The 12,347-nt window shown below is 42.2% G+C and overlaps 1 protein-coding gene across 2 annotated transcripts in view; it reads left to right on the top strand.

Annotated features, from left to right (window-relative positions):
- Positions 1 to 12,347, top strand: part of CHRNA6 (cholinergic receptor nicotinic alpha 6 subunit) — a 34,928-nt gene that overhangs the window by 13,807 nt on the left and 8,774 nt on the right. The window contains exons 1-2 of one of the 2 annotated variants that reach the window (XM_005514162.3): positions 9,290 to 9,589; positions 11,889 to 12,028. In XM_005514162.3, the coding sequence (XP_005514219.1) occupies positions 9,511 to 9,589; positions 11,889 to 12,028 (219 nt within the window). In that variant the 5' untranslated portion in view covers positions 9,290 to 9,510. Of the gene's footprint in view, positions 1 to 9,289; positions 9,590 to 11,888; positions 12,029 to 12,347 lie in introns of those variants that run through there. The other variant, XM_021281682.2, reaches the window with a different exon arrangement.

The raw sequence follows: 12,347 nt of genomic DNA on the forward strand, positions 1-12,347 counted from the left end.
TTGTGAACACAGGAGATGCTGCTCTGGCAGCTGTGGAAGTTGATACATGTTTGTGCTTTGTGCTGTGCATTTCAGTGTTGGAACACTAAGCTATGGCAGGCAAAGCAAGCTTCAGAGGACAAAACATTAACTGAAGCAGAGAAGGAGCACAGAGAGAGAGAGAGAGACAGACATGGATCTCAGATATTGAGATAAAGAGGAAAATGAGGGAGGACTAGAAAGACAGAGGTTGTAGCAGGCATAAAAAGAGGAAACATAGTAAAAACAAATAACAGGAACAAAAAGAAATAAGAGAAGGGGTGTGAAATTTACCAGTCTTCTCTCTCCTCTGTTTTCTCATCACCTATTTATTGATCCTCTGGTGCTTTGTACATAAGAGGAAAAGAGGCAGGAAGATGGGAAGGAAGGAGGGGAGAAGAGAGGAGAGCCCAGTTCTCACTGAGATAGAGCAGTTCTCTTGGAGAGTAGTCCCAGAGATGGCCTCTGCCTTCCTGCCAAAGGTGTGCATGACAGTTGCACGTCCGTCCCCACCCCCTCGATGAGATCCAGAGCCTTCGGTAGGGCAGTTGGTGGCTTTTTAGTACCTTTTGCACCCCACTGTGCCTGTCCTCACATACACACCTAGGTTGGTGCCAATGTGCCCACAGTCATATCCTCCCCCACCCCAGGGCACTGTGACTCCTCATATTCAGCACTCCCTGGGGCTGGGGGAGCAGGAGGGGTGGGACCATGGGTCAATAGACAGGGTCCTCAACCAAGGAGGTGCACAGTAATGCACAGTAATGCTCATAATGACCACAGCCAGATCTGACCAGACTATAAAACGGTGTGCTCGCTGAAGACCCCCTTTGAGTGGTCTACTCAAAGCAGTGGGTATGTGAACAGAGCCTTACCCTTAGACTGGGACCCCGAGCTTTCCCAAGTTCCCTCTTTACCTTAACTTAACTAATGCATAAGCTATCCAAGGTTCACTACAAACTGTCAGTAAGACGGTGGGATTTGACTGACAGTTTCACTGTCCCATTACAGTTTCCTTCCTCTGGCATCATTTTTATTCGCAGTAGGTGCCCCGTACCCAGGGATGTACTGTGTGTGAATACCCAGAGAGGAGCGAGTTGTAGCTGACTTGATTGTTTCCTTAATGGCTGGCTGCTTGCAAAAGGGGTTTGGTAGTGGGATAGAAATAAAATACAACACTGCTGAGATCTGAGTCATCTTCACAGCTATTTCAGCACAGCTATAACAGGGTAGCCCTGGTAGCTCAGGTAGCCCTGAGCAAGCAAACAGTGAGAAGCGGCTCTTTTCCCCCACAGCGCTTCTAGGCCAGTGTTGGAAAGGTGAACAGGTGTCCCTAGGTGCAAATTCACTTGCCTAGTAGTAGTTAGCAGTCAAGAGGGCTGGGAAGTGAAGTCCCACACTGAGTTCAGTGGCTTTTTAACACGTGGTCAGGGTACGAGTGTCTCACCATTGAAAAGGTGTTTGTCACAGCCCCACTGCAGATGAACCCATGGCATTGTCAGTGCCTACAAATAATTTAGATATGGCACTCCAGCAATGAACTACTTAGCTCTAGAGAGAAAAGTCAGCCATTCAAACCTAGGCCTGACTCCAAAAGTCAAGATCTGTCATTAGCATTGCAAATAGCACTGGAGCATGTGCCTCCAGCCAGAGTTACAGGACACACAGGCAATCCTCTAAACTGGCCCTGATGTATTTTACACAGTCAACACCATGCAACTATTACCATGTCAAGCTCCAGTGGTGAAGTGCATTCATGTGCTACAAACCTTTATAGTGGGCAGATTTTGTGTATCCCTGCAAGCTGCTCATCTTCTTTTGCCTGAGCCACCTCACTTAAAGAAGGGAGGCCAGAGATTTTGCTTTGAGTCAGGGTGTTTTTGGAGAGGAAAAGCACACGTGAAGGGACTATATCAGCCTCTTCTCCCCCACATGGAGGGCCAAGGAAGAGTGAAAGACTGTCGCTATGTGCTTGCTGTTTGAGCCTGGCATGTTGACACCTTCCTTGGCCAGTTCGTGTTAGATTCAATTAGGTACCTTCCCTAGCAGCAACGATTCACAGGCTTTTTGCTCTGCTTCTAGCTGGCTTCCTTGTTACTGAAGCAGTACATAAGCTGGTCTCTCTGGCCTCTCCATCTGGATGCCTCAGCAGCCAGTTGTCATGGCCCAATTTGAACTGTGCCTTCCTCTTCAGCCTTTCCCAAGGGCAGCATCCACTCCAGCAGGGTCCTGCCAGCAGCGCAAGTGTGTCACAATCGCTCCTGCCATCTGCTCACTGAGTAATTTGTCTTGCCTCCTAACTCACCCTGCTTCCCCAGTCCCTCCCTCCCTGTAATAAAGCAGCTCTTCAAGTGCAGCACTAGGAATCGCCTTGCTAGCTGGCCTGCCGTTGCTCTGCTTTCCAGACAGGAAAATGCACTCATTACCCTCACTTCTGAAGACCTTCCAGTTTAACCCAGACATGTGTTTGCAGGTTTGTTAACTTTTCATACTTGATTCCCTTGCCTGTCAGTTTTTTGGAAGAACAAAAGGTTTGGAAGTGTCAAAACATTTTATTTTAGGGTCAGTTTACTTTCAAATTGTATCTGACTTTGTTACCATATGCCATCTTTCTACAAGCTCTGAAGTTTCACAGCAGTTCATATACCGTAACTACAGCCAGCCACGGGCATCCTGTGATGGTATATGGCTGCATAGTTCTATTAGCCACAGTGCACCATGGGCTTCATGAGTTCAAGGAGGAGGTATGAGCTTCCTTGGATAAGGTGAGGGAACTGCAAGGTTACAGACCTGGATTGTTAACATCATCCTAATAAACATTGCAACTTGCAAAAACTGGACACAAAGCAAAATGTTTTTGTGGTTTTTTACCTTTTTTCTTTGAAAAATGGCAAAATGGAAATTTACAAGAAACATCATTATGCTGAAACCCACATTTTCATCTTAAAATCATTTGTAAGGAGAATTTATATCTAACTTCAGCTTGGAGATGGATCACAACTGTTGTGGTCTCTACTTACAACCATGTTTCGTTTTCTGCTGCTTTTGAGAGTGCAAGGTGACTCCCCCAAGGTGACTCTCTGCTCAAGGCTCCCTACCTCCAGTGAGGTCTGGAGTAGGACTTCTGTTAGTAGTCCTCCAAGTCTGCTTTTTCATCCCGTAGAACTTGCCATGGGCAACTTTGTCCACTTCAAGTATCTTCTCTGTGCAGGAAACTCATTCCTAAGTCTCTTCCAGACAGACATCTTCCCTTCTACCCACATTTTAACAACTTGTGTAGAAGATAAAAGTGCTTCTCATCCTGAGCTCCAGCATTGTGTCTGTGTTCTGCCATACGGAGGGCATCCTTTTTCTGTTTATGGCTTGTCTCTTCTCTCCACACTTACACAACAATGTAACAGTCACGCAGACTTGTTCAAGATGGCTTGAGCATACATGAAGGAGATTTCTCTGTCTGAGCTGCTTTCTGGAGGGCTGGATGGCACCAAGTAGCCTATGGTGCCCTCCATCTCTCTGCAGTTAAACAGGGCCCTCAGTTTCTCAGACCATTTGCCTACAGGTTCTTTTCAGGCACTCCAGTTGCAAGGACATGCATACTGAATGCTTGAGGAGTGAACATGCATTCAACTCTAGGGTATCAGGACAAATATAACTCAGAGAAATTTAGAATAACTTTTATTAAAGATAAATGAGCAAAACGGCACTGGGCAACTGGGCAGTCACTGCTCCACCCAAAGGCACGCAAATTGGTTACAGAAAAAAAAGTGTTTATATACAGTCTGTAAGCACACACCCAACCCGCCCCGCCCCCTCCCCCCCCACCCGATCATCTTTCTGATTGGTTAGATGGGTTGCTATGCTGTCACTCGGTCTTCTCCGCACAGCGAAGCACATCCCCCTGCCCATAAACACACAACATCTTTCCCGCCAAAACTTGCAAAGCAGGGTGTGTGACGGCTTTCCCGCCAAAACTTGCAAAGCATAGCATGCAACATCCTTCCCGCCAAAACCAGAATGTGACAAACTATGGCGGCTTAACATTTACACAACTCACTGAATCGTCAACTACCAACATATTCCTGATTTGATTAGCAAGTTTACTTTTGTTATACAATCTATAACAATCCCCCCTTTTTCTTTTTACCCTTTAATTTGCTAGTCAAACCGGGTTAGATCTTCTCGTGCTGCATTTAAGATAGGATCATTTTCATCTTTTTCCAAATACTGTTGTCTTATTACCATGAGTTGTACTGTATCGATTCTATTTTTAACAAAGGTTAAGAGCTTATTGAGAATACATGGTCCAAACCTTAAAACTAACATTAACATTATCAAAGGCCCTAATAGCGTGGAAATCAAGGTTGTTAGCCAGGGTGATTGATTAAACCAGGATTTGAACCATCCTTGTTGAGCTTCTCTCTCTCGCTTCCTTTGTGCCAATCCTTCTCTTACTTTGGCTAAGGAGTCTCGTACGACTCCTGTATGGTCAGCATAAAAACAACATTCTTCTCCTAGAGCTGCACATACCCCTCCTTGTTGTAGAAATAATAAATCTAACCCTCTTCGATTTTGTAAGACTACCTCAGAGAGGGAAGTTAAGGATTTCTCAAGATAAGAAATAGATTTTTCAGTCCTTTCTAAGTCTTCATCTACAGCAGCTTGGAGAGAGGTAAAACCTTGTTGTTGGTCAACTAAAGATGATATCCCTGTTGCAACCCCAGTTACTCCCAAGCCTATTAATGTGGCTATAGTGATAGCTGTTATAGGTTCTCTCTTCTGGATCTTATGATTTTCAGTACTCCAATGCATATACATACTTTCCTCAGAATGATAAAGTATTTGTGGGACCACTAAAGCTTGAATACAAAATTCAGTATTACTATTAACCACTCTCAGTGATACACGTGGGGTTAATCCTGTTCTGGAACATATCCACCACCCACCTGTTTCTGGTATTACCCATTTATGTGAAGCTATCATTGTTGTGTTTATTTTATAACTACAAAGTTTTTCTTTTATAGGTGGAACTTTTCCTAGGCATATCCCCTGCCCCCTTACTTGTTGAAGAGTGATTCCCACCTTCTTTTGTTCCCACCTACAGTAGTTTCTTGAATCAGAGAGGTTATATGTACCATTCAGGGCTATTCCTTCATAAAATTGAGGTTTAGCATCATAACACAACCAGCAGGACGTGGTCATGCTGAGGTCAGTATTATCCAAGGTGGTGTATGCTGCCTGCATTAGTTTGAACAGAGGAGTCTTTTCCTCATCTATATTAGGATTCATAGTCAGGGCTAAGGTTTCCTTAAGGAGAGGAACAACTGTACTATTCTCCTTGCTTTTCTTCTTTTTATCTTTTCTTATAATTATATTTGGCCCCACAGCTTGTGGCTGTGTGGTAATTACTTGTTTACTAATTCGTATTAATCCCCCTCTTTCCGTTTCGGGTTCCCAAAGCATAACTCCTCAAGCTTTTCCCAACAGCCATCCTTGATCTTCTGGTTGTAGAACTGTGAGTGTTAAATGTTTACAGTTAGTAGGCCCTATCAACTTGCCTCTAAATAAATTAACTACTAGGGAGGTACATCTCACAGGTTCCCAGGTTACAGTTAAAAACTTATCCTTCATAGGAGGTGCCCAGTCAGAGGCAATAGTTTCACAACCCCAATAGGCAAAATAATATTGATTAGGATAGTTACAATAACTCTTCCTGGGATTAGAAGCAGGACAAAAATAAGGTCTTTGGCTTGTACGATTGCTACAGGGTTCTATAGGTACTAGTTGACACTCAACATCTTCTCATCTTTGAAGGATCCATTCATAAGGTTCATGCGGATTATTAAAATTACTTCCACATACCGCATCTAATCTTATAAAAAGAATTAAGCCAATTTTTAACATTTGTTTAACAGCCCAGTATTGCTGTTGAGCTACAGGATAATCTTTATTATGGCCAGGTTTCACACTTTGGAAGCTCTTGGAAAACGGATGTATAATCCCACTGAGCATCTGTAGTAAATTCAACATTGACTTCCACCTGATTAACATGCCCCACTGTTTTACCCTTCTGCCTCCTTCACCTACTGGGTCGCTTCCAGCAGTGAGGTAGTCCATCTTCTCAGCAGCAAGGATATTCTTCAGGAGCCCCATGTAGGAACTTTGGTTTGTCGTTCTCTCTTAACTACAGATTCCCACGCTTTAGCTTTTATCGGGGATAGATTACAAGGAATCTTGACTACTCTCTGACACACTATTCGGAGTGGTTGACCATGACTTTGTACTTCTCCTCTGACTCCTTTCTCAAAGAGCTCCCAAAAACCCTTTGAATCCCAATAGTCTTGGCCCTCAAAGCCTAGTTTAAGTTGTCCTAGCTTGCCAGCAATACAGCCAGTAGTTCGAGTTATTTTAAGTTCCACTCACATACATTCAGGACACAACCCTCGGGGAATGTTATTGTAACTGCAATGGTAATACCACTTTTCTTTACAATATATATATGGTGATAACAGACAAAAGGAAAACAATTACAATCACAAATACAGCACTTTATCTTGGTATGTTGCATATGTATTTTTGATACTCCCTGTTCTAAAGTTTTCTTACAATTCCCTCAAGGTGAGTCCCCCACCAGATTGTTTCTCTTTATTTTCACTCAAAGGTCTCCTGGTTCAGATGTGACAGTCCATCTAGCGGAAGTTGATTCTACTGGTCCTTTGACCCGAGATACATGAGTCCAGCCTCACTCTGCTGTGCAAATCGCAGTATCTGTAGTGAGAACAACAACAAAAAGGCCCTTCCCAATGGGGGACCAGTGAGCTCTCTCCAAGTTTTTCTTAATACTTGATCCTCTGGCTGGAAGTCACATCCCTCAGCCTCTATCTTGTGTAATTTCCTACTGATGTTAATAAGCAGCATATTAAGCATCGATCTCTTACATTAAATTTAGATCTGAATCAGTGTATCCCCAAAACAACACTAAACTGAAATACAGCTAATCCTAGAACTTTATATTCAAATCACTCTCCCCCACTAATTTACAGATGCATCTTAAAAGGGAGAGCAAGGTGATATTTTTAGCCTCAGAACCGGTTCCCATTTTGTAATTATGTCTCTAACAAAATACTTTTGGTACCAAATATATACAAACTAAAATACTGAGCTTAGACACACAGACCACATACCAAGTCCGAACATACAAACAGATCACAATTACATTCATTCAAGACAATACCTCGATTTTAGCATTGCACCTTTGAGCCCACTGCTCAGCTGGGTGGAGGCACCACTCGGTCTCCCTGACAAAACAGGTCAGTGCACGCTGGAGCCCCATCGGCACCTGCCCCCCCCCAACTCCTCTGCTCCAGCAAGCTGGACTGGACAAGGCTTTTACACACAAAATTTTACTATCCCATACAACAGGTAAAGACTTACAAAACTGCAACACATTCAAACAGATACTCACAGAAAAAGATTATTTATAGCTTTAAATTGTTCTTGTTGTGGAGGACTCATTCCTAGTTTAGTTTTTGGTTTAGTAAGGGTTTAAAGTTTTGTTGGGTCCCCAGCAACTAGAGCCCCTGACCCCCCTAATCTTCTTTAAATACTTTTTCATCATGCAGATGTTTCCTACAACGCCTCTGTAAATGTCCCTTCTTTTTACAGTAGAAGCACTCTATTTCTTTTGGAAAGGCCCGTTTCCATTTCTCTAGTGTACCCTGTTCTCTGTTCTCTAGGGAAACCCTAGGTCTTTGATCCCTGGTTCCTTTTTGTCCTTCTCTTACAGCAGCAACTAATATTCTAGCTTGTCTTTTCTGAGTCTCCTCTTCTCTCCATACATACACTTTTTGTGCTTTCCTCAATAACTCATCTAGACCCCTTTCTTGCCAATCTTCAATCTTTTCTAATTTCTTTCTAATATCTGTCCAAGGTTTTGCTATGAACTGTGTTTTAAGGAGTGCTTGTCCCACCAGAGATTCAGGGTCTAATCCTGAATATAGTTGTAAGCTCTTTCTTAATCTCTCCAGCCACTCAGTAGGTGTCTCATCCTTTTTTTGATGTTCATTAAAGGCTTTATTTATATTTTGTCCTCTGGGGACAGATTCCCTAATACCTTGAATTATCGTATCTCGTAAATCGGACATATGATTTCTGTATTCTTGATTCTGATTGTCCCAATTAGGCTGCTGGAGTGGCCATTTTATGTCTGCACCCGGACCATGCTGATGTTTCTGATCCCAATTCCTTATTCCTGCTCTCCTAGTCATATTCCTTTCCTTCATAGTAAATAAAATTCTTAAAATTGCTTGCATTTCATCCCAAGTATGTATGTTTGGGCCCATGAATTGATCAAATATCTCAGAAACCCCTAAAGGATCCTCTAGTAGGTTCCCCATTTCCTTTTTAAATTCTCTTACATCTCCTGAATTCAGGGGGATCGACACAAACCCTGTCCCGGATTGCGGCCCTCCCATAGCAATTTCCCTTAAGGGATAGAACACATTCTCTGGTCTTGGCGGCTTAGCATTTACACAACTCACTGAATCGTCAACTACCAACATATTCCTGGTTCGATTAGCAAATTTACTGTAGTTATACAATCTATAACAAGGACCTCCAGTTTTTTAACTTCTGTCATTAAGAGTAACACTTCATCACAGTGAACCTGACCTGTTAGGTACTTCTGTAACAGCAGCTAATGTTTTTCCTTTATTCTACTGCTCCATTTCCACCCTAGCAGGATACTGGCACAGGATTCACTGCACACACACACACAAAATATAAAAAAATTGATGCTGTGAGCTGACTTGTTTGTCATGAAAGAGGATTCTTAGTTGGTCCTGCCAGACAGCAATAATAAATCTGCTTGACTTAGATTTTTTTCACTCAGAATACTGTCAAGCAATTCTATCACATGATGCTATACTTATTTCAAGGTTCTAATGTTTTCTGGTAGAGGTGTTAGAACCATATAGCATCCATTTCTCCTGCTGCAGAATTAGTCTTCAGCCCAGAAATAGAAGTTGTTTCGTCTCTGTATATTCTGACGGACATACTCAGGTGAGCACCAGGGAAGAGCAGCTGCTTTTGGATGTGAGTTCTTTAACCAGTGGGTGGAGGGCTGAGTGAATTCCTCCTCCCCTCCCTGGCTCCACACTGGGTGCCCTGTGTCTTGCCTTCCCTCTCTCCTGCCCTCTTATACATTCCCCCAGCAGCAGGGGTGCAGGTGATTGGAAATGCGAAAAGTCATCTGATAGGATGCTGCCTGACTCCCTTCACTCTGCACGGCATAAGCTCTCCCTCCCTGGTGATAGTGGAAGCAACTCTGCAGGGCTTTGCTCTGCTCAGCAGACTGCAGAGTTTGCTGCAAAAGCAAAACTGGAATCTGTCGTTGTACTGCCTACTTACCATCCAGCAGGCTTGTATGTCTTCTTGCCTTCTGTTTCTTTCCCCAAACCTATCTTCTCAAAAGGAAGCTCTATTCTGCTGCTAGCAATGCATCCTAAGAGGTGGCTATGTTGGTGTAACCCTGCTTTCTGTGTGTGGTTATTCGTGTTCACATCTTTGATTAAAGGTAGGCTCTCTTTGATACTAGTCTCTAAAATATTTTCTAGTCACTGTTTCTGCTTCTGCTTTCCTGGAATGAATTCAATGTAAAGCTTCTACCAGCTATTTCTAACCTGAATTCTGTAACATTTCAACGGTATTTTGAGAGCTAAAGCAATACAAGTTTTTACACGTAAAACTCTTAATTTTGATTTGATAACTAGTTGAGGAACTGTTTCTAGCAAAGGACGAAAATGAAATAGGAGTTTGGGTAATTTTGTTTGGTGCTCAAATTTTGCAATTGCTTAAATAATGCAGGCTAAATACATGCATTTTAGGTACCGACACATTAAAAAGTGAGAACTTGATATATTTTTATTCATTGTTGTTTGTGATCTCTGGCTAAACATAATGGAGTGATTTCCACACAGAAGTCTCACTGAGGTTCAGCAGGATTTCTGCTTTTAAGACATTCAATTTTTTTTAAGGTCTCACTTCCACTGATGACCAAGGCATATATGAATTACAGTTCTTGCGTTAGCAAGGTATAAGACATTATCTTAAAGCAACACCAATGAGAGAAGGATCTGTAAAAGAAGAATAAAAATGAAAGGCCAAAATCCTTGTCCATTTCTGTTAGTTTATTTCAAAGAATGTTACAAAGTCATCAGGAAAATTTCAAATGAAAGATGATTTTAGACTCACCAGCTTTAGTCGTAAGACTTTATTAAGAAACTCATGCTCCCACAGTGGGGTACTTCTAGTCACAGTGAGATGGATGATGATGAAGAAATCTGGAAAGGAAATTGCAGTTTCCTTTTTGAATGGCACAATACAAACATCCAAACTTTATAGAAGTTTTAGTAGAATTTTCTTTCCATACCTGTAAGTCACCAGTAACCAACATTTCAGCTTTTAGTTGTGATAATCTCCTGAATGTGAACATGCTTCTTATCATCTTAGAGGCAGAAATGTCATTTCTTTCAAAAACAAGGGCATGAAAATAGTGCAGTATCATGAGACTAAGCATCTCCCTGTAGGACATCTGTGCAACCACAGGCCCTTGTGTTCACTGAAGGAAATATAAATTGCGAATTTATGTCCTATGCTGTGCCAGAGACCATGTTGCCTGCTACAGAACCTTGTTTGTTTAATATTGGCAGTCATAAAGGCTTATTATGATGGCTTTTCTGTTGTGTTCTATTGCAGTCTGGGACTAACGCAAAAGCTTAAAACCATGTATCTGAAAAACTAATTTTTCCTCAGCTGTATCAGTAGTATCTTTGGTATCATCATATAGCTTTGATAACACAGCTGTGCTCAATATGAGGTGCGATTTCTAAATCTTTGCTTTATGAAGTATTTTGAATTTCAGTGCTGAATTATAGTACTACATTGAAATATAGTAGTATATTGGAATAGCAAAGTTATTCAAGAAAAGTATTGTTCTGAGCTCATGTCACCAGAGTCCACATGATTTAATCTTTCCTCGTGAAATCGAAGTCTGTAGCTTTTAGCACTGTGAAAATAACTATTTCACATTTTGGCTATATACAGCAGATTGAGCACTCTTCTTGACTCTGCAGTGAGAATATGGCTCTGTGCCTGTCATATACCTTGTGCTTGCTAAGCGATCCCATCTGTCCTGCGTAGGCTGAGGGTTACAGCTATGATCTGCTTGTTCCCAAAGAACCCCTCTGTATTACAAAGGTGCATGCTATTCTATAAGAAATGATAATATTTCCACTTTTTTTCTCATATAACTTAATAAATGAACTTCCTTCAGAGCAAATGTTGTACTATCTAAAGAGCTGAAAAAGCACACATGAGGATAAAATGTAGTCATAGCTTTTAAGACTAGGAGGCATCATTACAATTGCCTAATCAGAGTCCCTGACATCGATTTTGATCCAGTAGTTGCAGCCTCAAGCTTTTAAGTTCTGAGTAAGTAGCTATGCTTTTGATAAACTCTCAGTTTTACCATAAAGAGTCCCAAAGATTGAATCCACCATATTTCTAATTTTTCTACTTCACACCACCTTATTCTACGTTGGTCTGCTATCAGGACGGGCTGGATGCAGCTTAGTAGACATTTCCATTCAGGCCATTACATTACACTTTGAGGAGATGGGAAGCAGTGGACACTGTCCTGCAGGAGAATGCTTTCAGCTGACATTGTTCTGGCAGCCCTTTTCTCTCAGTGCTCCTGTGTCCTGTGTCACAAACACCAGGATCCAGAAATACAGCATGGACTACTATGTTATCCAGCACCTTCCTTCCCACTTCCTTACCTCTGATGTAGCTGTTCTTTATCTTTACCAATACAGATACCACAACCTGCGAATCAGAGGAACGGTTATTTCACAAACTCTTCTCCCAGTACAACCAGTTCATCAGGCCAGTGGAAAATGTGTCTGATCCTGTCACAGTGTATTTCGAAGTGGCCATTACCCAGCTTACAAATGTGGTAAGACTCATTACAGAATAATGCTGAGGTTTGTGGATGGTTGCAAATGTATGCAAATTGCTAAAGCGGCAGATTAACAGTTGCACCTACAACTCTCATAGCTGACATTGTCATGTGTGCATGTATGTACATGCTGAGACCTTTGCTGTTCTGTCAGCTGAGTCACTCCGGTTGCCCAAATTAGCAGATCGAGCTACACACTTTCCTTTGCTTATTCTGTAGCATCAACTCCCTCTGCTCCAGGCAGCAGCCTCTGGCATGCAAAGTGGCAGTGTTGGATGTTTACTGTCCATAGGCCTAGCCTGCTCCAGAGATGCCT

This window comes from Columba livia, chromosome Z (assembly GCF_036013475.1).
Source record: "Columba livia isolate bColLiv1 breed racing homer chromosome Z, bColLiv1.pat.W.v2, whole genome shotgun sequence".
Classification (NCBI taxonomy): domain Eukaryota; kingdom Metazoa; phylum Chordata; class Aves; order Columbiformes; family Columbidae; genus Columba; species Columba livia.